General features: G+C 36.0%; 1 protein-coding gene across 1 annotated transcript; it reads right to left on the reverse strand.

The window, feature by feature from the left end:
• Positions 1–499: 499 nt before the first annotated feature.
• On the reverse strand, positions 500–17,661 carry LOC122119942 (vomeronasal type-2 receptor 116-like). Its single transcript, XM_042693992.1, has 6 exons — positions 17,546–17,661; positions 8,466–8,754; positions 6,585–7,391; positions 5,237–5,464; positions 2,864–2,987; positions 500–1,401 (listed from the first exon to the last, which is right to left on the reverse strand). The coding sequence occupies exons 1-6, from the start codon at positions 17,659–17,661 to the stop codon at positions 500–502; spliced, it is 2,466 nt and encodes an 821-aa protein (XP_042549926.1).
• Between the last annotated feature and the right edge of the window lie 8,656 nt (positions 17,662–26,317).

Raw genomic sequence — 26,317 nt, forward strand, 5'->3', positions numbered from 1 at the left:
CAGAGAGGAAGGTTCCACAAAAGAAACTCATCATAATTTCAAAAGGTGAAGGTTTTAGTAGAAATATACAAGTATTGAAAAAAGCAATATCTAAGCACAACATTAAAAGATGTAAATTTGTGAAGAAGAAAATACTAATGAAATGGATTTGAGGACACTGCAACATTGTAGTGTGCAACAGGAAGTTAATATACTGAAAAATTTAGAAGAGTTGTTTAGAAAGATAAGAGCGAAAAGATATTAAGAAAGGGGATAATAGAATTAAGTGCAGACTGGATAGGAGTAAGCAAAAATATAGAAGCAAAACTCCAGTTTAAATTGTGATCACAATCACATGTGTCTACCACTGGTAGGAAAATGCACTCTAGAACCATAGTCTTTGAAGTATACATTCCAAAATATAAACTATGAAAAGAAGAGATAATTACTGTAGATTTAGATCAGATTTTGTGCATACTAATCAAACCTATGTGTTTAATCTTAAGAATGATTATTTTTCTTACTGTCTTTTATATCTGAAGCCATGCAGAGAATTTCTTTTTGGCATTAACAAGATGGAGTAACACTTTGGGATAAAAATGCAGCCTAGGAGTCCTGCACTAGAGGCAAAGATGGAAAAGAACTCCACAGTCACCATGACCTTCCCTGTGGCACTGTGGTAGACAGGTAGAAAGGTGAGCCACACACTGCAGAACACCAGCATGCTGAAGGTCAGGAACTTAGCTTCATTGAAGGTGTCAGGCAGGTTCCTGGCCAGAAAAGCCATAGTGAAGCTGGCCAGAGCCAGAGAACCCAGGTATCCCAGGACACAGTAGAAGGCAGTGAGGGAGCCCTTGTTGCACAGGATGATGATGTGGCCATGTTCAGAGTGTGCATCTGTGTCCACAAAGGGAGGAGAGGTTCCCAGCCAGACTCCACACAGGGTCACCTGGATGAGGGTGCAGACGGGGATGATGAAGTTAGGAGCCCCTGATACCAGCAGCCACCTCATCCTTCTTCCTGGGGAGGTGGCCTTGAAGGCCAGGAGCACAGTCACTGTTTTAGCCAGCACTGTGGAAACAGCCACAGTGAACACAACCCCAAATGTGATCTGCTGCAGGATGCAGGTGACTATGTTGGGACGGCCAAGATAGAGCAAGGAACAGAGGAAACAGAAGATGAGGGAGATGAGCAAGATGTAGCTGAGAGCCCTGTTATTGGCCTTGACAATGGCAGTGTCTTGGTATTTCACAAACATTCCAAGAACAGCAGCAGTTAGCAAGCAGAAGCAAAGAGCCATGCTAGCCAGAGCTATGCCCACGGGCTCTTCAAAAGACAGGAAACTTGCAGTTTTCAAGAAGCATTGAGTCCTGTGTGTGTTGGCATACTGATGAACTGGACACTTCACACATTGCTCCATATCTGCTGAGACATGTAAACTATGATTATTTCTTTTTATGATCCTCGTTTGTTTCAAATAATTTAGGAAATTTTTCACTTAGGTGAAATCCTCAGATGTCAGCATTTACTATCATAAAAGTGCTTTAATATTTTATATATTATATTTTTCTTCTTTATTCTGAATTTTTTATTGTCAAGGTGATGTACAGAGGGGTTACAGTTACATAAGTAAGGTAATAAGTACATCTCTTTTCAAACTTGTTACCCCTTCCATCATTTTTCTCCCAGTTTCCCTCTCTGCCACTTTCTCCTCACAAGTTTTATGCATCATTTGTATAGTTTTGTGTATATTGCTGTTGCATTGGTTCCTCCCTTGGCCTTTATCTCACCATTCTGTTGTTTCAATTCTCTTCCCTAATTCAAATAAACATAAACATATTTCTAGGTTACCAAATGCAAATGTAGTTAAAGCAGGGGATAGAGCATAGGGAGGAAAAGGTACAATAGATCCACAAAATTACATAGTACATTTAAAAAAACAAAACAAAAACAAAATCTCTTGTGTCCATATCTTGGAGCTCATTTTGCTTAGCATCATCTTATATGGTCATATGTACATAGCCATTGAACTTTTCTGTTCATCTGCTAAGATTATCCTAGACGTTTACTAAGTATTTCATCGACCCTATGTTTCTTTAGGTCAAGCTTACTTCACTTAATATGATTTTTTCCAAGTCTTTCCAATTCCTTACAAATGGGGTGGAGTTTATGCTTCTTTTGATTCAACATTTTGTCACTCAATGACTATCACATGTATTGATGATATAACAGTTTGGCCATTGTAGTATCTTATTAAATTTTTTCTATACTAATTCAAACTCTCATTAACAGTTGTTCAATCATAATTTTAATTATATAGCTTAAGTTTCTCTACATATTTCTGTAAAGCACTAATTTTACCCTGTGGTATATTAGCCTTGATTTCAACTCATTATGTTTGTCTCACCTGTCCACCTGTAGGAACAGACTGACCGCTCTTGGACACTCTATAGTCATGCTCACTTCTTACACTGAATCTAGCTTACTGGGCCCTTGTCCTTTGCCAAGAAGAGTTCTAGACACTGAGAAATAAAGATATGTGAGATCTATGTTTTCTGTGTGCATAAAATATCTTTGAAGATGAATACTCTCCATAATAAAATATGTTTAATTTTCTATTAGAGTTTAGACTTCTCCTATTGATTATTGATAAGAAGGGTTCCTGGAGATAACGTTGTCTGCAATAGTCTGAAAAATGTTACTAAGTATATAATTCAAAGTCATGAGATATCATATTACAATTAGCAATACCACCACTTTTCAGAATTTAGTTATAAATAGGGAGAGGAGCATGGGCTCTGTAATCCTAATACACAGCTTTTGCATTAACTTGTTTGGAAAACTAGGGAGAGATAAAGAGTTTCTTCATAAGTCACAGACTCACCTGTGCTATTAGCAATCTCATTTTCTGGGCAAGGTGTACAATCAAAGCAACAGACAGCCATTCCCTCCTGAGGAGATTTCCTGAATCCAGCAACACAACTGTCACTGCAGACAGAGAGAGGAGTCTGAGGAAAGGCAGGGATGAGCCAGTGACTGTTCAGACTCATATCAAACACTGAAAAAATCCATCATTTTAAAGATTGTGATTTTTAAGATAATGTTTTATACAGGAAAGTGCAGTCGATTTATTGAATTCTGTTATAGATGCCATATTCTATGATTCCCAAAAGGGTATGTGATTCAACATTGATTTCTAGCCTGTTGAATTAATGAGAATTTTAAAAGGCTGAAAGTAGGGGTGAAAATGTAATTTCCATTGCACATCCCTATGGGATTTTCTTGAATTAATGTTATTACAAGTTTTTGTGCACAATTTTATTGTAAATATTCTGTACAGAGGCTGAAAGTGGGGGTGAAAATGTAATTTCTATTGCACAGCCCTATGAGATTTGGGATTTTCTTGAATTAATATTATTACAAGTTTTTGTATACAATTTTATTGTAAAAATTCTGTACAGAGGAGTGACAGTTACATGAGAAAGGTTATGATTACATTGTCTTTTTTAAAATTATATTAAGTGAAGTAAGCCAAGCCCAAAGAAACATAGGTCCCATGGTTTCCCTTATTTGCAATATCTAGTATATGTGGGAGTCCAGCAGAAAAGGTCAGATAAGGTGATGTTAGGGAAATGGACCCTAAGATATATATCCAAATGTTTTTATTCCTTTCATGCGATTGTTTCTAACGTATTTATAAGATTATTTCTTTGTTGCTTTGTATGTCCCTCCCCCATAGTGTAACCCCTGCTTTCACTGTATTTGATGTTGGTATAATTTGTGGAGTGGAAGGGGAAAAACAAGTCGTTTAAATAAGGATACAGGTGGACCTGTTGCAACAATGAGAAGTACAAGTTGTCATGTCGAAAACAAACTTTACAACTTTGGTGGAGGACAGCGAGGATTGGGTGGGGGATAAGGGGGGAGAGGATGGGAAGGGATGGGTAGGGGAAACACAGGAGGAGGCTACAATGCTTGATAAGAAATGTACTCACTATCTTGCCCATGTAATTGTAACCCCTCTGTACAGTATTTTCACAATAAAAAATAAAGATAAATTAAAAAAAAACATTATCTTTTATTTGGGGGCGTGTCTGGTTGCCGGGCCTGAACTCTGGGTCTGGACACTGTCCCTCAGCTCTTCAGCTCAAGGCTAGCGCTCTACCACTTGAGCCACATCACCACTTCTGGCTTTTTTCTTTTTGCTTATGTGGTGTTGAGGAATCAAACCCAGGGCCTCAGGCATGCAGGGCAAGTGCTCTACTACTGAGCCAACTTCCCAGCCCCACATTATCTATCGAGCATTGTAACCTCCTCCTTGTTTTTCCACTACCATCTCTTCCTTCCCCAAATCCTCCCTCCCCGCCCCCCACGCCCAATTTGTAAAGTTCCTTTTCAACATAGTGTCTTGTACAACTTATTGTTACATTGTGTCAACCTCTATCCTTATTTCAACATTTTGTTATTACCCCTCCACTCCAAAAATTAGAAATACACACACACACACACACACACACATACACACACACACACACACACACACACGACTCAGGGCCCCAGAAGCAAATATAGTGAAAACAGGAGTTATACCATGGGGTGAAGAAAAAAAAATCACTGTTGTCTCCTAGTCATCTGTGCCATGGGGAAGAACAAGGAGGAAACCTCCACTTTATAGGCTTATGTGAACACCGGGTCACCTTATCTTTCTCATTGTTTCCAGTGGCCAAGATATGAGACTCATGACACAGATTCCTTCAATGATTCCTCTAAACAAAGATAGTTAAATCGCAGCACAATTAACCATTAAATAAACCTCCACAGAAAGGAGCAAAAGAAACATTTCAACCAAATGAATTTACTCCTCAGGTACTTTATCACAGTGTTAGAATACCTACTGGGAAAAATGTAATTTACAATATTCAAAATCAACATGTAGAAACACATTTAACTTTTTTGGTTCTGATCCTTGGGCTTGAACTCAAGTGCTGAGCACTGGACTTGAGCTATTTTTGCTCAAGGATAACATTCCACTATCAGAGTCACAATTCTTCTTCCAGATTTTTGGAGGTTAATTGGAGATAAAATTCTCACAGACTTTCCTGTGTGAGCTGACTCTAAACTATTATATTTCCATATAAGCTCTATTAATTGGTAGGATTATAGGAGAAAGTTGCTGGCATTCAGCCAGGTATAAACTGAAAGGGTGACTCTTGCTGATTTGTGTGTGCTTAAAATTATTAGGGTAGATCCAACCCACCTCTGTAGTTCCGATGGCCCACTCTACCATATCTTCAGATAAAGACAGTTGATTACCACGTGGAGCATATGGAGAAAACTTCCCTATCCTCACTGCAAGTTCCAAACCTTCTGGAAAATTCCAGATGTTCAGAATGTCATACTCTGGCTCCAGTTTCCTTTTCTCATCCCAAATCACTTGAGCTCTAGTTGGATTGTAAAACTGGATGCTCTTCAGAAAAGTGTGCAGCTAAAAGAGAGACATCATCTGTGGTTAAGTGAATCCCAGAGTTAAGACAGAAAACATGAAGTAAGAAATGCTCCTGATTGCCTTTAATTTCTGATTCTGAATTCAAAAAATTAGAGAAACCCAATGAAGTATCTCAGAAGAAAAATCTATGGAGGAGTTAAAAAGAATCACTTCTTTCCTGATCACTCAGAAAAGTAGTAGAAAGACTTTTTTCCAGAGAAATCATTTTAGCCCATCTTGCCACAACCACTGTTTTATGAATGTCTATAATTCGTGGTTGTTAGATGGTTAATGCCAAAAGTTGAATGAAACTTGGTCACTTATGAAAAATATGGATAATTTTCTTCATTTGGTTATCCTATGATTTGACTGAATAAAGTCATAGGGAAAAGCTCTATTTGCAGTTTTCAAAACACTAGCTATGAACATGTTGAGGTTATTAGTAACTAATGGAATTCATGAGCAAGTTCCTGTTGGCTTATGGATGTAAACCGAGCTATGCAGGTGGCTCAGTTCAGAATCATGCTTGGAATCCAGCTTAGGCAGAAAAGTTCCTTAGAATCATGTCTCCAATAAACAATTCAGCAAAAGCCAGAAAAATGTTGTGCTTAAGTGGTTGAGCAATAGCTTTGCGCATAAAGAGACTCAGGCACTTGCCAAAATTAATTTATAGAAAGATGGAATATATTTTATCCTTGTTACTGGCAGATTGTTTTCTTGACAGCATATCCATATATATCTAGAATACTTCAAAGACACTGAAACAAAGAATCATATAGGGTTTTGAAAAACACCTGAAATATTTAATTTTTTAAATGTGAATCTACATTTTTTTCAGTTTTTGTGCTTATGGTTGTTTCTAATACTAGAAGGTAAAAAGTTTAAGAGTTGAATTACTTCAAATATTGAAATATTCATTAATTACAGCAACCAAGTCATGTATGACTTATGAATAAAACATACATGTATATTTGTGAATATAAACACACATCGTATATTCATATACATATCCAGGAACACACATGCATACATACAAAAATATTTAATTTCATACATTAAGGAACCCCTCTAGAAAGTGCCTTTGCTCATGGTGTGTGTACTCCAACAGGGAAGAAATTACCTGTTCAGGGGAAGGCACTTTTTCTTTTCTATTGTCCATTGTTTGAATTTCTGTTTGATGAAGAAGCATCGCATGGAGAGTCTGGGCCACAGCATACACAGCATTGTAAACATTGTAACTGTCTCTAGACATAGTCTTATCAAAAATATGCACAGGCAACAAATCCAAAGAGGCATCATGAACACAGTTGTCCCATGTCACACAGTCAGACTCAGAGGCTGAGCAATTAAAAGACAGAAACCACAGTCTGGCAAGAAAAATGTCATCTGGGTATTTTGAAGGCTTAGCTGCCTTGATAAAATCTGTGAATCCAGAAACATCTACATAATGGTGTGTAAAAATAAGAGGCACATGCAATGAGCCTAGCATGAAATATCTCCTTTTCAGTGTGAAATCCCACTGTGAGTTCATAATGCAAACTTTGCCATGTATAAAAATTTGCTCGATAAATACCACTAAACCTATCAGTGAATCATTATCACCATATATGATGAGAACACTTGCTGAAGATACATTTATCTCATTATGAATTGCTACGAGTTTGAATATATGTGACACGTCTTGGGTTGACATCACTAGCTCATAGGCTATACAAACTCTGTTCTTGGCCATCTCTTCTTTCAATTCAGCAAGAACCCATGAAGCATTCTCATCTTGTGAGGTCAACAGTCCCACCCAGTTCCAGCTGAAATGAAGAAGTAATGAGACCATGGCAGTGGCTATTGGTGTGTCTTTTGGGGCCATCTGATAGAGAGCAGGAAACTTGTTATGGTCACTCAGGGCATGATCAAAAGGCCCAAAGGTAAACTAAAGAGAAAGAAAATTGGACACTCCATGAATGAGAAGATTGCCATGTATAACAATCTTAGTCTTGAAGTCTGTTAAGAAACAGTTGAAGTAGGTGGAAGGTAGGTTTTATTTTAGTTTTGAAAAAAAGTAATTTGTTTTTGCACAACATATCAATTGACTTGTAATTATCTCTTGATCCTTGACACTATTCCTATCAACTCTTCTCAACTATATCAACCTCACTTACTCCTAATTCCATTTTCACATATGCACATTGTATATTATGTTTCTTTTCACCAACAACCGATGCCATATTCCTTTGCATTTTCCCCTTAACACCTACCCCACTCAGACAAGATATTCTTCATGTTTTTGGTGTTCATTTTTCATGCTGTCAGTAGATCAGAAAAGTTCCACCATGGAGTTCTGCCTCTATGTATATCATACTTTAGTCAGATTGATCATCTATATATGTAAGTGGCTATGTGCATCTTCCATATTTCATATTAAATCTTCATATTTTAGATCTAACTTTCATATAAGACAGGACACATTTACCCTTTCTAGTTTCAAGCCAGATTTACTTGATTCATCATGGTATCTTTCCTGTGTGTGTGTGTGTGTGTGTGTGTGTGTGTGTGTACGTGAATGCCATTACAAGGGCACAAATTCATGACTGCTTACACTTCACTGGCAATCTCCCTAAGACTTGTGCTGTACCAATGGAGTCACATATTCACCTTGTGCCCTTTGCAGGTTAATTAGACATACAAGTTACCTGATTAGCTAGAATTATAGTGTGAGTCATCAGTACCTTGCTCAGTCTGTACAATGCAAAGTCCTATCCATTTCCTGATTCATTAAAGAAAATTATTGCTATCGATTGAAACAGTGAATTATCCATTTGTCTTTTCAAATCTTCTTTTTTCCAAAGTGTGAAAATATATATTTCCAACTATCTTTGAGTAATTACTCTTTGATACTACAAAAATTGATGGGTTCATAAAAAGAATATCTTTCTATCATTCTCTTCTATCACCTGAAATGCCACCAAATTAGACATTATTATATCATTCCACAGTTTGCACTCACCTGTGGAAATCTGTAGAGGCCCACCAATGTCCCAATCTGGTCAGATGTTATTCCTGATGGTCCTGTAAGTACTGCTACAGACTTTCTGTCTCTCACGCAGGAGTAGTTTGGAATGTTGTACTTCCCAAAGAGACAAGTGAAGGGATTCTTAAACATTGTCCAAGTTCTGAATTCAACATCATAGATATCATATCCAAGAGTCAAGTTATGTAAAAGATCTGGATTTTTGTTGATCTCCTCAATAGCAAAAGCCAAGGCCAAAACAAACTGATAGTTCTTGAACATAAATCTGTATAATGAGCAAAGAAATTGAGGAGGAATAGTCCAAACCTTAAGACTTCAATACCTTAAATGCTTGGTTTGTTGTCAAGGAATGTTTTAAAATATTACCTCAATTAGAATTTAATGTGAATTCAGTGTCTTATGTTTGTGTAAAGATCTATGAAAGACATGAAGGGCATTTGTCATAAATGAGATTCATAAAGGTATTTAAGTCGAGAGAGAGCTTGTTTTCCCTATCAATGCATGCACCAGAGCAAACCTCTGTTTTCTTTGATTCAGTTTTCATGAGACACCAAATGTTGTATTGCCTTTACATTAGGGCAATTAGCTATACCAGTGTGGAAAATGGTTCTGGTGTTTCTAGTCACCCAGTTTATATTATGTATAAATTTGGCATGTCAGGCTAACTAAGGAATGTTTAACTTGACTGCAATTTTCAGAAGAAAAGTGTTATTTATAAATAATTCTTTTGCAAGCTCTGCTCACAGACCAGCATATTGAATAGTTCTTACTGATAACAAGAAAAAGAGCTCAACTATTGTGGGTATGGATTTAATGTTTGTTTATATAAAACAAAAATGATGCATCCAATTTCAAGGAAGTCAATTTGAAATAAGGAACTCATGGCATGAGGGTTGAGGAGAATATTGTAGGTAAGGTTTGCATAGAAAACTCAGTTCCAAGGCCTCCATGGTTAAATTCATTTTTCGATACTCTCTACCCAATATATTTAATTAGCGACTGGAAAGGAAGCAATAGAACAAAATAAAGAGGATCAAAGTACTTTTCCTTCTTTCTCTGTGTTCTGTTTGTGTTCGACAATGTACATGTGAGTGTCATTGTGTGTTTGTGTGTATTTGCATGCAAGCTTGTGAGTGGGCATATTCTAAAGGAAGTAATATAATGAAATCACTTGGTATTGTTTAAAAGGAAACAATGAAGGGACATTGGGTATACTAATGAAATGTTCAATATATACCATAGGTATATGTGAAGTGATCACAATGAAAGCCTGTCATATTTTAAATGCTCTAAACAGAAGAAAATAGTGAGCTTGTACATACACATGTGGAGGAATAAAAGGTAGGAATGAAGATGTGTGAAAGAGGTTTTTCAAAAGTTGAAGATTGAGCTCCCCTGTTACCCAGCAATCCCACTTTTGGGCATTTACTCAAACAATCATAAACAAGGCTATACTAAAGCTACCAGCACAACTATGTTTATTACAGGATAATTCACTATAGTTAAAATATGGAACCAACCCAGTTGCCCTTCAGTATATGAATGGATCAAAAAATGTTATACACACACACACACACACACACACACACACACACACACACACATATAATGAAATTTTATGGCTCCATCATAAAGAATGACACTGCCCCAGTTGTTAGGAAATGCAAAGACATAGAAAAATTACATCAAGTGAAGTAAGAAGACTCAGAGAAACATAGATCCCATAATTTCCCTTTTCTGCAATAACTAGTATATGTCTAGGAGAAGCAGAAGAGGTCAAAACTTATATGACCATATAAGTTGATGCTAATTGAAATAAGCAGCAAGATAAAAATATTTCTTCTGGCTCGTTTTAATGTACTTATCATATACAGGTAGGAAGAAACAGGTAGAAGAGATTTAGACTGCCACATCCAGACACAGAGGCCCCTCAAGAAGACTCCTGATACCCAGCTCAAAACTGACTCTGGAATCTGTGAGTACCTCCTAGAGGACTCCTTCCTTGGATGACTAGTTCCAGGTGGTGGTCTAATAGCCAATAACAGTTAAGGTAATTGAAATGACCTAAAGCCTCCCATTCATGAAAAGCCAAAACTAAATGGATTCACAGGAGGAATCTATAAGTTCTTCAGATATGAATGCACTCTATACTCCACAAACTCGAGGTATGAAATCAAACCACAGAAATGAGTAGCCTTCCTGTGTGGCAACAGTGAGAAGAGTGATACTGAAATCAAGAAAGCAATGTCATTTGTAATAGCCTCACAACAATACTTAAGAATTAATTTAAAAACAAAGATGGGAAGGATCTATATTGTGAAAATGTTTAAAACTCATATAAAGACATTGAAGCTGACTTTAGGAAATGAGAAAATATCCCATGCTCTTGGTAAGAAAGAATGAATATCATGAAAATAGCAATTCTGTCCAGAGCAATATACAAATCCAATGCAATATCCATCAAAATTCCAGCAACATTCTGCCAAGAAAGAGAGAAATCCAACCAAAAATGCATATGGAAGAATTAAAGATCTAGAATGCAAAAATAGAATCCTCAGCAGTAGGGACAGTGCTAGACGGAGATCATTATCAAAGTTGAAGCATTATGACAGAGCCATACTAATTAAAACATTTTGGTATTGGCACAAGAAAATGCCTGAAGCCCAATCAAACAGAACAAAAGACACAGAAACAATCTCGCAACCATATAGCCACCTAATATTTGATAATGGACCCAGAAACAGAGCTTCCAAGAAAGATAGCCTCTTACAAGAACAGTGCTGGCAAAATTGGCTATCTACATGCAGAAAACAGAGGCTTTATATCCATATATCACATTGCATCAGAATGAACTCTAAATGGATCAAATATCTCATTGTAAGGCCAGATATTGTGAAAATATTACAAGAAGGACTAGGGAAACATCTAATCCTTATAGCATCATGGTAACAATTCTAAACAAGGATCTCGAATCACAACAAATCAAAGAAAGACTGGATAAATGGGATTGTATTAAACTGAAGAGATTCTGCATAGCAAGAGACTTAGCTAGGAGGATAATTGAATAGCCCACAGAATGGGAGAAAAAAATTTGACTAGCTCTATGTCAGACAAAGGGGTCATATCTAACACATACCTAGATCTCAAAAATTAATAGCACAGAATGAAACTTTCCAAGTCAACAACCCAATCAATAAAAGGGCCAAAGACCTTAAGAAGGACTTCTCAGAGGAAGAAAATTGGTCAATTGATACATAAACAAACCACAGACAAAAGTAATGTTCTCAGAAGTGTGTTCATAACTTCTGGGAACATTACTTTTGTCTGTGGTTTGTTTCTGCTCTGGTTTATTCCCTGTGATTTCAGTCCCCATATTCTTCTATATAAGTTTATGTGAGCTGAGAAGGGAATGGGAATCAGAGAAACAGAGGGATACAGTGAACCATGGCAACAGTGATATTCACAAGAAACTATGTAGAAAATGAACTGGATATGTCGTGGGTGATATGGGTGGGAAAGACAGGGAGAGAGTGATGAAAGAACAGACAAGATTCAAAAACAATTGTACTCATTACTCATGTACCTATAAGCCCTCTACACATCAACTCTACAGCACCAATAACATGATAAATAAAGTAAATTCCCATTAATAAAATAAACACCCCATTCACAAGAAAGGAAATTGCATTGGGAGTAATAGACCTCCCTCTCCAGAAATGTGCAGCACCTGATGGAGTTACAGATGAATTCTAAAAGACTTTTAAAGGAGAATTTTCACCAGTACTCTTCAAACACTTTAATGACTTAGAAAGGAGGGAACACTGATCATTCTATGAAGCCAACATTACACTCATCTCCAAACAAGAGAAGGCCACACTGAGAAAAAAACAACTCTGTATCTTTCTCCTCGATTAACCTTAATAAAATACCTTTCAACACAATACAGGCAAATAGAATCCAACAACTGATGCAGAAAATCATACTTTATGATTGAAGGGATGCATGCCAGGGATGAAACCCTGGTTTAACATATGCAAGTCAATTAACATATTATAGCACATCAGCAGAAGCAAGGGCAAAAGCTGCATGATTAACTCAACTGAAGCAGAAAAAATATTTAACGATATCCATACTCCTTCATGATGAAAGGTCTGGAGAAGCTAGGAATCTTTGGAACATTCCTCAATGTGAGAAAGACTGTAAATGAACAATCCACAGCCAGTTCTATGCTTAATAGTGAATAACTAAAGATATTTACTTTAAATTCAGGAAACAAGGATGTCCACTCTCTTTATTACTCTTCTATTTAGCATTAAAATTTGTAGCAAGAGCAGTATGCAGGGGTAAAGCATTTGGTGAACCAAATAGGGAAGGATGAGTACAACCATCCCTTTGTACAAATGGCATGATCATGTACTTAAGGGAACCCCTAATCTCTTCTTCTGCTACTAAAATTAATCTTGAACTTTGACAAAATAGCCAGGTACAAAATCAACGCACAAAAATTGATTGCTTTTCTCTTTGCCATTACAAAGTTCAAGGCTGAAATTACAATTCTACCCCATTTGCAATTGTCTCAAAAATATAAAATACCTGGGCGTGAACGAATACTGGAAAGAACACTCTAATAATAACTCTAACAATTTGAAATCGGAAAGCAAGGAGGATTTAAGAAGATAGGAAGATATTCTGTTCTCGTGGGCTGGAAAAATTAGTATTGTGGAAATGGAAAAATTGTCCAAAGTAATTTACAAATTCAATGCAGTATCCAAAAATGTAAACAAAATTATTCAGAGGAAAGCAATCCAAAACTCAAAGGGAATTAGAAAAGACCATGAAAAGCAAAACTATTCTTAGTGTTTAGAAAAGTGTTCGACAAATGACAATACTGAACTTCAAGCTCTATTAGAGCAGTATAGTCGTGAAAACAGCATGACACAAATTCAATGCAATATCCAAAAGTCTAAACAAAATTATTCAGAGACAGAGAAAGCAATCCAAATCTCAAAGGGAATTAGAAAAGACCATGAAAAGCAAAGCCATTCTTAGTGGTCAGAAAAGTGTTTGACAAATGACAATACTGAACTTCAAGCTCTATTAGAGCAGCATAGTAATGAAAACAGCATGACAAAAAGACAAGCCAGAGAAGCAATGGAACAGAAGACCATGAAATGATCTAAAAGACCCATAGCCATCTAATATTTGATAAAGGGGCCAAAAATATAGGCATAAAGAATGATGCTGGCAATACTGGACATCCATATGCAGAAAATTGAAACTAGATATCTATACATCACCTTGCACCAACGTTAATTTAAACTCTATTTAAGAACACAATGTAAAGCCAGAAAACATCAATCTTTTTCAAGGAAGGGGAGGGCCCCTCAGAACACATTAAAAATTTTCTAAGTGAAAGTCCTGAATCAGACCAAATAAAATTTACAATGATTGATAAATGGGACTAAACCAAACAAAATTTTCTGCTCCGCAAACCACATAGGGAACAACAGAAAGACCATAAATCAAGAGATTTTTTTAACCAGGTATCCATCAGAGAACGCTCCCATATCCAAAATATATGTGGATCTCAAAATGCTGATTCCTCCAAGATTTAACATCCCAACTATTAAGTGAGCTAATGATTGAAGAAAAACATCTCAGAACAAGAGATAAAAATGACCAATAGACACATGAAAAAGTATTCAACACCTCTTGCCAGAAAGGAAACACAAAACATGACCAAATTGGGATTGCACCTCACCCCATTTAGAATGGCCATTATCAAGGAAACAATAAGAAATGCTGGCAAGGAAGTGGCCAAAGGTGAACTCTATTATATTGGTTGTGGGACTCAAAATTTGTTCACCCAGTCTGGAAAGCAGTATGGAAGGACCTTAAAACAGCAAGCATAGAACTACCTTATGACAATCCAAATCACTTCTAACCCTGTATCCAACTGAACATGAACAAGGATACCTTAAATCTACCAATACATTTACGTTTATTGCAGCTTTATTTACCATAGCCAAGATATGGAATCATCCTAGATGCCTCTATATACATACACAGTGAAATGCTTCCCATCCATTAGAAAGAATGACACTGAACCATTTGTAAAGAAATGGAATGACTAGGAGGAGATTACATTAAGTGAAAAATCCAGACCCAGAGAAGCACCGGTTGCATGATTTCCCTCCTTAATGGGAACTAGTATGTGTCCTATACATCTATAAGTAAGCAAACTGGATTGCACCCAAGGAATTATAAATGAATTAACCAAAATATAATAGAATCTATGGGAAGCACAAATAATATAATTCCTTAGCAAGATAAAGACAAAGGCCAACAAAATGAGTACTTGGTGTGTTGTGGGAGGCCAAATGCAGAGGAATAGGAGCATGGATGTGAAAAATGAGTAAAACGCAGCTAAGTATGCATTGTAAATGCCACAGAACTGGGAAAATGGGGGAAGGACTAGGTAGAACAGGTGAAGCACGTTGAAGGGGTGAAATAGATCCAGATGCTTTGTATACATAAATTGCTTTGTTAAATGGCAAACATCCAAGACATAATGTACATTTAATAAAATTGAGGGATGGGCTTGTGGTGGGTGTGTTGGGTGAGAATCTTCAAAGGGTTGACATTGATCAAGACACACTGTATTCATTAACTGCTCTGCACAAAGACTTTGTACAGTTATATAAAGAAAATAATATTTGAAAACATATTAAATTTACTGGTAAGAGTATATATATTATATAAGATATATTACAAATACAATATATATTACATATAATATATAAAGAACATGTATGTAACTGTATATATATAACTATACAAGAAGTTTGCTGATCTTTGGAACAAATATAAATGAAAACAGAATATCAGAATCTATAGATATAGAAAAAGAGCAAAGAATTGAAACTGTAACAACCTTTGATGAAATCAGGAGTATACATGCTGTACTAAAGAGTCTATGCTGAATCTCAAGCAACTAGAGAAACAAACCCAAAATTGGCAGAAAGAATGAAAGAATCAAGTTGAAGAAAAAGAATTAGAGACTAAAAACAAAATGCCAATAATGAATAAAGCAAAAAGGAGGTGCTACAAGGAAAACAGGATGATAGAACGGAAGTAAAATTAGTTAACCATAAAATGGATAAGTCATAATATACCACATATGAATGCACACCTTCCATTATACTGCGTGCCAGAACCACTATAGTATAAATAGCTGTATTTCTGAAAAAAACATCCAGTCTATATAAAAATTCTTATCATTTCCTTTACAGAAAAGAGGCAAAATTGAATTTTATGAATAAGAAAATTCTCCATAAGCCAGAGCTATGTTAAGACACAAGAACAACATGAAATCATCCTTATGCTTGTTGTAATACTTATAATAGCAGAAAACATTCTGATAATAACAGACACATGTATCAGAGAAATATAAGACCATAAAGTAATTGTAAACAATAGATATCTGATTGTTGGAGAAGGTGTCAAATAACTCATGCCCAAACATGACACCCTTAGCAAGCGGTGGCATTGTGAAACTAGGCATGCCTGTGTGAAACACTTAAACTAGACCATATATTTTTAATTTCAAAATTGATTAGTTCTTAATAGAGACTTGAACTTTGCAAGTAATAGTGAAAATGAGGGGAAATATAAATACACAGGTAACTTCAACAAAAAGCTCATAAAAGAATAGGAAGAAATATTCTCTGGGTTTGATTAAATGTGAGAATACTTTGTCCCATTTACAAGGCCATAACTTCCACCCAAGCACTGGAATTGTAAAGTAACTGTGCTTTTCCAATTGAAAAGCTTCAGCACAATGAAAGAAATGGTGGGAAAGCCAAATGAACAGTTAAACGTCTTGCTAGCTATACATCTCACAGAGGATGAATAATGTAGGGGGAAAAGTTCTAAAAATTAAATATCAGGATAGAAAAAAAAATCCAATCGAGGAACAGACGGGTAAAAATTAGATAAGCGCAACAGAAAACTGATATTCAATAATTTGGGTATTCATGACACTCATTAGTTATTTATTAACCCAAAGAAAACTTACAGTGTTGGTAATGGTATACAATAATTAAAGTTTAGAGATTCTTCAAGAAATTAAAATTATCTCTACTGGTGGATAATACCTGCAATCCTAGCTATAGAATTTAATATGGGCAGACAAATGTCCCCACAAGAAATGGTTCATAACACTGATGTTCCTGGTAACACCTTAGCCTATTTGACATGAAACAATGCCACAAAGCTTAAGTTGTAAAAGTAACTGCTCGTGTGTGCTAAGAATGTGTATGTATGTAACTGTGTGTGTATGTTTGTGCATATGCACATGTGCACACTAGTTCTAGAGCATGAAATCAGTGCCTGGGCATGGTCCTTGTACTTTTTTGCTAAAGGCTCATACACTATCACTTGAGACACAACATCATTTCCAGCATTTGGCTGTTTAATTGGAGATAGAAGTCACATAGACACAATTTAAAAAAGTCACATAGATTTTCCTGCTTGGGCTGATTTCAAACCTCCATCCTCAGAAATCAACTCCATGAGTAATTAGGATTACAGGCATAAGCCACCATAAGCAATTTTATTAACATTCTCAAAATATACATGTTACCAAAGAAAAGTTCTCAGACCATTTCTATAAGGGATAAGGAAATGAAGTGGTAGCCTTTTAATACAGAACTCATGCCAGTGACTCAGGTTGAGTGTAATAACATCATTACATATTCCACAGTGATAGCTGAAATGGAAGAGATACAGGCATGCTGGAGTAAAGGGAAGAAATTACAGACCTGGGAAGAAGAAGCTACATGGAAGTAAATGGAGTCCTCTCCTGCCAGCAGGCAGAAAAACAGTCAAAAGTAGATGTAAGACAACATAATAAAACTTAGCCGCTCTGGATGCAATAGTGATCAAGGTCAGTGTAGAGGAGACAGAGATCATTGATGTGTGCAACCTTAGTTTCCTCACCCATCGACCATCCTCAGAATAAAACAGTAATGGAAATAAAATATGAAAGTACTTACATCATGTTCTCTTCTTGCCTGGAAGCATGGCTGTGACTGTGATCTATTCCCAAAGTGTAGAGAGGGAAAAACCCAGTGATCATCACATCTCCATCCATGTGTGCTCGGTGCTTCATTGTTGAAAAGCAGCTTGTGCCAGCCAAGGACCTGACAGGGAGAGGAAGATAGAGAAGGAGGAGTGTGAAAGCTAAAGGGCACATCCTTGAATCCTCTGCCAAGCAGAAAAGCTGGCAGGAAGTGAGACCCAGAGTTTCAGTTATGTATATGTGCATATGTATCTTTTTATTGACAGAGATCTACACTATAACTCACCTCTAATCAAAGCCTCTTGTTAGTCCCCATAAGTAATGTATAAGAGTATTCCCAGGGGCTCTGCATTTGTAGCCTTACATCAGGAAGAAAAACATGAGTTAGAAAACATGTTTTCAGATTTGCCTTCTTCACTGCAGGTGCTGTGATTTCATCTAAGACCACAGATAGTGAGACCCCAGAGATGGAGTTATCTTGGTTGGAGCTTGTCCAAAGTCTGTGTCTAGACTATTTGCAACTGGATTGCATGGGATGATATCATATCATGTGAATGGTGAAGTGGCCAGAAAAACTCTATGTCTCTGAGTTGTCAGCTAAAGTTATGAGGGCATTGTACTTAGAGGATCGATTCACAGACACCATATCCAGGTAACATCCTCTTTTTGTAAATGATATGTCAGTTTCAGTGCCATAAAGATACAAGCAGAAGGCTTTCCACCAACACAAACTCACTAATGAAGAAAAACACCTCTGTACACACTTGTCTGCCACAGCCTCCAAAGATGTCTAAGGGAAATTCAATCTACAGCATCAAAATCCACTCTCAGACTTGAAAACCAGAGGATGTAGAAGAAAGAATCAGAGAAAAGAATAGAACAGGAAGTACTTCCCATTTTTCTGGATGAGAATGAATATTATTGAAATGCCCAATTTACAAAGAAACTTGCTAGTTCATTTCCTTTCCAGATTCCAATGTTGTCCTAGGCAAAAAATAATGTTTTAAAATATATTTGGATTCACACAATGAAAAAACAAAATCATAAGGCAAATGTACAATGCTGGAAATATGAGAAACCTGATTTCAAACTATACTACACAACCACTGAAAGAAAATCACATTGACACTGGTTCCAAGAACATATGGAAACCAGTAAACTATTTAATAGATGATTCAGAACAATCCAGTTAACTGATTGTTGACAACATGGCCAATTACATATAGTGGACACAAGATTGCTTCTGTTACAAGATTTGTTTGTGAAACTGCATTGCCACTTGTTGAAGACTGGAAATAGTTCCCTGTCATTCCATTAGAGTCCTCAACTTTAGAGCTCCAAATATGAAACTACATAGATAAATAAGGGAAACACTTGAAGCAATAGACAGAGGTAAAGATTTTCTAAGGAGTAATGCAATAGCTTAAGACAGAAGAGCAAAACTTGATGAATATGTCCTGGACAGTGGCTCAGGTAAAGGTCTTGGGTTGCCTCTATACACTAAGGAACTGAAGGAGGCATTGAGACTCATGACTTTAGTGCAACATGCTACATGGCTGAGACTGGGATCACAGTTCACAAACAGCTTAGGAAGAAATTTCATGAGACTCTCTTAAGGTATTTGTGTGTGTTTGTGTGTGTGTGTGTGTGTGTGTGTGTGTGTGTGTGTATGTGTGTGTATCTGTGTCTGTGTGTCTGTGTAGGTGTATATGGATGTATGCTGATGAGAGTGTGCTCAGAAGGAGGGCTGAGATCAGCAAGATTGTGATTCCAAGCCAGCCCAGGCTAAACACAAGAACCTGAGATTCTGTGTAAATAGAGGAAGCTGGATATTGAGGCATATGCCTGTGATTCCAGTTGTGGCAGCAAGCAACAATAGAAAGACTAGAGCCCAGGCATGGACATAGAGTAAAAGCAAAATACTATCGTAGAAATACCCAGTGCAAAGAAGGGCTGGAGATAGGGCTCATTTTATATTAACTCCTTATCATGGTCCTCAAGAAAGCATTGAGAAATGTGTGTGTGTCAGATTGGAAGAATCTGCATAGTCCACAAAGATGCAAAGGGATATCACTCAGGTCCCAAGTTCAAGCCATAGTATTGGCACAAAAATGTTAAACAAAACGAATGGCAGAAATGAAATACAGGTCATGGCTTGTGGTGTAGAAAGAAGGTCAATGGAGATGTAACAGATTCCACATAACCAACATACTGAATATATGTTTGTGAATATGGGATAATCAAAACTGTATTTAATGGTTTTAAGAAGGGATGTTGTTGACAGATGTTACTTCTTGTGCTTTAAAAAAGAGTACATTATATATATGTATATTTGCACATGTAAACATCAAAACACATATAAAATCTTATTTTATTTTATTTTATTTTTAAAATTTACATTGTCGAAGTCATTGTAAAGTTTAGTTTCTTTTTAACAAAGAAGTTTATGAATACCATACAAAACTTGATCAATTTTATCCCTTTCAATGTTTCACTCATCCCTCCCCTATCCACCTCTTCCATCTTTTCATTTTGAAGTATTTATAGATTGGATGTGTGACTGCATTCTCCTCTTCTGTTCTTCATATGTCCATTCCTTTCCCCAGATTTGATCCCACCCCTTTGGAGTAACTGTTTCCTGGTGTTTTATTTTTCAGAAAGTTGACTTTGCCTTTGTAGGAAATTACATTATTTGAATTCTCTGATGAATCTACTGTGTTTCAGTTAATACATCTGAATCAACTTGCATATCACCTACGCTTTTACTTTATACATTAATTCTAGGTTCCATATCTAAAGGAAAACATTTATCCTTTGTTTCTAGGCCTGAATTACTTCATTTAGTATATATTTTTCCAGTTTTCCCATCTCATTACACACGGTACATCATTCATTCTTATGAATGAACAAAAACTCATTGTGTATGTAGACCATATTCTTGGTCCATTTATCCACTGTCCAGCATCTGGGAAGATTTCAGACCTTTGTTTTATATATATGTATATATGTATGTATATATACATATATATATGTGTATATACATATACATGTATATATATATATATATATATATATATATATATAAATTTGAGTGATGCAGATATGTTCACAATAGTTCTTCTCTCAGTTTATACCCAATGGAGTATTTTTCTTTTTATGTCTTATACTTTTTTGAAAAAACAATGTTTTACTTTGTAGATTTTTTTCACTACCTTGGTTACATTTGTTCCTTGATATTTAAGATATTTTGTATTCATTGTATTAGGTGCTATTTGGTACTTCTCAGTCTGGTGATTTCTGGTATATTAAAAACTTTGCTGAACAGGTTTAACATATATTTGTGATTATTTTTCACAGTTCTCAGTCCATTACTTGGAGTGATATTTTTAACTTAGTAGGTGGCTTTTGAGAGATGTCACTCTAGAATTGAGTCTATTAAGCACCTATTTTCCAGCATAGGAGCTTAGTGCAATCTTCAATGGAACTACTAGGGTCTGAGCCCTTAGTCCCCCACCCTCACATAATTCTTTTTTTTTATTTGTTTTATTGTGAACATACTGTACAGAGGGGTTACAATTACATGGGCAAGATAATGAGTGCATTTCTTATCAAGCACTGCAGCCTCCTCCTTTGTTTACTCTTCACATCCCTTCCCAGCCTCCCCCCCCCCAAACCTCCCCCCCCACCAACGTTGCAAAGTTCGTTTTCGACATGACAACTTGTACTTCTCATTGTTGCAACAGGTCCACCTGTACCCTTAAACGACTTGTTTTTCCCCTTCTCCTCCACAAATTATACCTACATCAAATTTACTGAAAGCAGAGGTTATACTGTGGGGGAGGGACATATAAAGCAACAAAGAAATACTCTTATAAGTGCATTAGAAACAAATGCCTGAAAGAAAAAAAACCATTTCAATACATATCTAAGGGTTCATTTTCCTAACATCACATTATCGGAACTTTTCTGCTTGTCTCATACATATACTAGATATTGCAAATAAGGGAAACCATGGGACCTATGTTTCTTTGGGCTTGGCTTACTTCACTTAATATAATTTTTCCAAGCCTTTGCATTTCTTAACAAATGGGGCAATGCCATTCTTTCTGATGGTGGCATAGAATTACATTGTGTATCTATACCACAGTTTCTTGATCCATACATCTACTGAGGGGCATGGGGGTTGGTTCCATATCTTAGCTATGGTAAAAAATGCTACAATAAACATAGTTGTGCTGGTAGCTTTAGTGTGGTCTTGTTTGTAAACATTTGGGTAAATGCCCAAAAGTGGGATTGCTGGGTCATAGAGGAGCTCTATGTGAAGTCTTTTGAGGAACCTCCATATTGTTTTCCAAAGTGGTTGAACAAGTTTACACTCCTACCAACAATGAAGTAAGGTTCCCTTTGGGGCACATCCCCCCTCACATAAGGCTTACAAGCTGGTATCTTTGCCTTTGCCAAAATCAACCATCAATTCTGCTCTTGCCCATTGTTTCCCTCCTTGGAAGCTGCTGAGCTGTGGTTCTATCCACAGCTAAAAGGAAAGCTTAGATATGTAGCTGACCCCAGTATCCTGCTTACCTGAGGCCTCTCACCTTTATTTCACTAAGAAATTTTATGTAAATGTGTTCATTGTTTCTCTAAGATAATGTCTTCCCATGGGTTTGTGCTAAACCTTGTTCATATCTGGAATTCCAGGGGATGCAGCAACTCTGATGGTCATTTTATTTACCCTATCTGAAATCCACTCTAGGCAATTAATTGAATCCAAGCTACTTTGCTTCCCGCCCTCATTTTCTTAGCCCTTCAGGTTTAAGTCATGTGTGAGACTGGCTAGTTTAGTAGAGGATTCCCACGATGAAGACTAAAAAATAATGTTACTCTATCCCAATCCTGCTATGTCTCCTCTGCTCTGTGACTTTGGAGGTTTTTGTTCTTGTATTGTTTTTGTTTTACCTTGGTGCTATTCCTGGTCATTCAGTGTCTGCACACTGGTTTTGAGCTTTTTGGTCAATGTTGTAATCTACCCTTTGGAGCCAAAGATGCATTTCCAGCTTTTTTATTGGTAGATAATTATGGATAAGGGCCTCAATGTCCTTCCTGTCCAGGCTGACTTTGAACTGCAGTGCTCTGATCTCAACTTGGTGAATAGCAAGTATTACAGATAGGAGTCACCAACACCCAGCTCACTCTGTGTATTTTTGTGGTAAGTTTCTCTTCATAGCTGTGCAAACAACTGCACTTCAATCCTTTTGTAAGTTTCCATCCCAGTTGTGATTATAGGCAGGTACTATTGTTGTGACTAACATCCACATAGGACTGCCCTGGAACTCTCATTTCCTCAATCTCCACCTCCTACAGAGCTGGGATGACAGACATCTGCCACCTCAACCAGGCAAGATATCCCAGAAACTTTTTTTTTTACCTAGCCTGAATTTTGAGAAGAATCTTCTTAGTCTTGACTAGGGTTAAAAGGGTTTCCCATTGGTTTTTGGCTTAGACATTTTTTTATATTTCTTCAAAAATATACTGTAATTTGCGGTGGAATAACACTGAATGTGCAGTAACTTTGAGGAATATAGCCACTTTCACAATTTTAATTCTTTTTTATTTGTTATTTTTTATTGTTTTTTTTTTTTTTTTTTTTTTTTTTTTTTTTTTTACTGTACAGAGGGGTTACAATTATATGGGCAAGGTAATGAGTACATTTCTTATCAAGCATTGTTGCCTGCTCCTTTGTTTCCCCTTCCCATCCCATCTCGCCTCCCTTCCCTCCTCACTCCCCCACCATGCCAAAATTATAAAGTTCGTTTTTTGACATAAAGTCTTCTACATCTCATTGTTGCAATGGGTCCACCTGTATCCCTATTAAAACATATTGTTTTTTCTCTTCCCCTCCACAAAATACACCAACATTAAATACAGTGAAAACAGGGGTTATACGATGGGGTGGGACATACAAAGCAACAAAGTATTCATCTTATAAATATGTCAGAAACAATCGGAAGAAAAAAAATTGAATGCTTATCTTGGGGTTCATTTCGCCTAACTTCAACTTATCTGACTGTCTCTGCTTGTCTCAGACATATACTAGTAATTGCAAACAAGGGAAACCATGGGACCTATGTTTCTTTGGGCCTGGCTTACTTCACTTAATATAATTTTTTTCAAGTCTTTAATTTCCTAACAAATGGGGCAATGTCATTCTTTCTAATGGAGGCATAGAATTCCATTGTGTATATATACCACATTTTCTTGATCCATTCATCTACTGAGGGCCATCTGGGTTGGTTCCATATCTTAGCTATGGTAAATAATGCTGCAATAAACATAGTTATTTCTTTCAGACTTTGAACGCAGAGTGTCTTTCCATTTTCCTATCCACTGTCTTGTATCATAGCTTTCCTCTTCATTGTAGAGGTATTTACAGATCTTTTTTAGGTTTATAGTCCTAGGTATTTGTTTTTCTGAAGCCACCATTTGAAGGGATATGTGAAATCAACATTGGGCTCATCTTTAATTTTATTTTAATAGATTAAAAAATAAAGTTTGGTCCTAATAGACAAAAGACAGTTTATGTTTCCAACTCTAAGTAGATTAAGTTGTAAATTTTATTTTTTCTATTACCTTAAGATTTTACTATTGTATATAGTGAAAATGGGTTTCATTATGTTAGTTTTATATGGCCATATAATTATGGCCATATATAATCTTTTGTCTAATTATCCTTTATCCATTACATTTTATTTCCTGTAAAAATTTAAATCATCCTAATGGCCTCTATTACTTTATTCTCCTTCACTCATATGATATTTCCAATGTTTCATATTAGATTTATAAACTGTTTTAAAGTAACAAAAATCTGATAAAACATTTAGTATTTGCTTCTTAATAACCACACAAACACACTCATACAGACACATACACACAGATGCCCCCCCCCCCCACAATACATGGAAGATAGGAAAACCATGACTCAAAGGCCAAATAAAGCCTGATTCCTATGAATAAAGTTTTATTGTCACAAAAATAAAAATATTTTATATGACTACATTTTCCTTTATCCTTCTTATCTCTGTTCTTCTATCTGTTTATGCATGAACTTTTTATTTATATGCATTTAATTTCTCCTTGGCTCCCATCAATCCAATCTTACTTCAACATATAAGTTCAAACATATGCACATTCTTTTCATTACCTCATTTAAGAGAAAAAGTATTTTGTAAGATCACTGAAAACCTAACTCAGAAAAAATTAGCAAGGACTACAAAATAATATGAAAAATCACTGAAACCACATATTTCCCCATTGATTTCTCATTATACAATAAGGGTTCTGCATTTTATTCAATTATATAAACTCAACTCTATTAACGAAATTCCTTAAATAAACAAGGAACATAGTCAAAAATGCAATAGAATCTGATGAGCATTTTGATTATATCTTGATTAATATAATGAGGAAGTTGAAAATTAACATCATGCCACAACAAAAGAATAAGCACACAATATACTTTCCAAACATTGTTTTATTGTCAACTAAAAAATTAATTTATAGAAAGCTATGGCAAGTTACTTAGCCATGTATCTTTTAGAAATGCCATGTAAGAAGTTCAAAATCAGCCTGGGGATGTAAATGTACAAGACTTTTATTTCCAGTAAGAGACCAAATAGCAAGCAATGGAGACATCATTCAAGTGGTAAAGAAACCTGGAGTGAAAACTAAAGGACAGGATAGGCCCTGAGTATAAGAATGTATAAATGAATCAAATTATTATCAGAAAAAAAATGTAAAGAAGTCTTGAACAGAGAAGAAATGAATGCAGTTGTGTCTAAATCTCTTAAATATGTAATTCTGTAAAATAACATGGAGCCCACTAAATCAGCCTATATGAAACAGTAAGTAAAGCTTGCCATATAAAGAGGATTGAAATGGGACAACTAAAAATATTTCCTGTTGGAACAGATCGTAAATAGTGATGATATGACAAAAAATATATTTTTAAAATTCAAATTTTTGGTGTCAAATTAATGTACAGTGATTAATCAATCAAAAATAAAAAAAATCTAGGCAAGAAGGAGCTTACTACTATGTATGACAGACTTTAATCTTAAGAGAAAATTTAAAAAATCTCATATATTGTAACCTTAAATCAAAGTGTATTTTATAGCATACACAAGTTATTCCTAAGCTATATGAGGGTAGCAGCGTGACAGGGAAGAGGATGACAAAGAAGGATATAGAGAGAGACAAAGAAAAAGAGAGACCAGGACAGAGAGTAAGGTCCTATAAGAGAGACTCAGGATAATTTTAAGAGGTGAACGTGTGTGTAGAAATATACAAGTATTGAACAAAATATTTCCTAAGGACAACTTTAAAAGATGTAAATTTGTGAAGAAGAGAATATTAATGAAATGGATTTGAGGAATCTTCAAAATGGTGGTGTGCAGACAGGAAGTTAATATACTGAAAAATTTAGAAGAGTTGTTGAGAAAGACAAGAGTGAAAAGACATTAAGAAGAAGGGATAATAGAATTGAGTGCAGATTGAAAAGGTGGAACCAAATATAGAAGCCAAATTTCAGATTAAATTTTGATCACCATCACTTGTGACTTCCACTGTTAGGAAAATGCACAGTAGATACTTAGTCTTTGAAGTATACATTTCATAATATAAACTATGACAAGAAGAGACAATCACTGTAGAATTAGATCAGACCTTGTGAATACTAATCAAAACTATGTGC

Source organism: Dipodomys spectabilis, unplaced genomic scaffold (assembly GCF_019054845.1).
Source record: "Dipodomys spectabilis isolate Male_0828 unplaced genomic scaffold, ASM1905484v1 ptg000173l, whole genome shotgun sequence".
Taxonomy (NCBI): Eukaryota; Metazoa; Chordata; class Mammalia; order Rodentia; family Heteromyidae; genus Dipodomys; species Dipodomys spectabilis.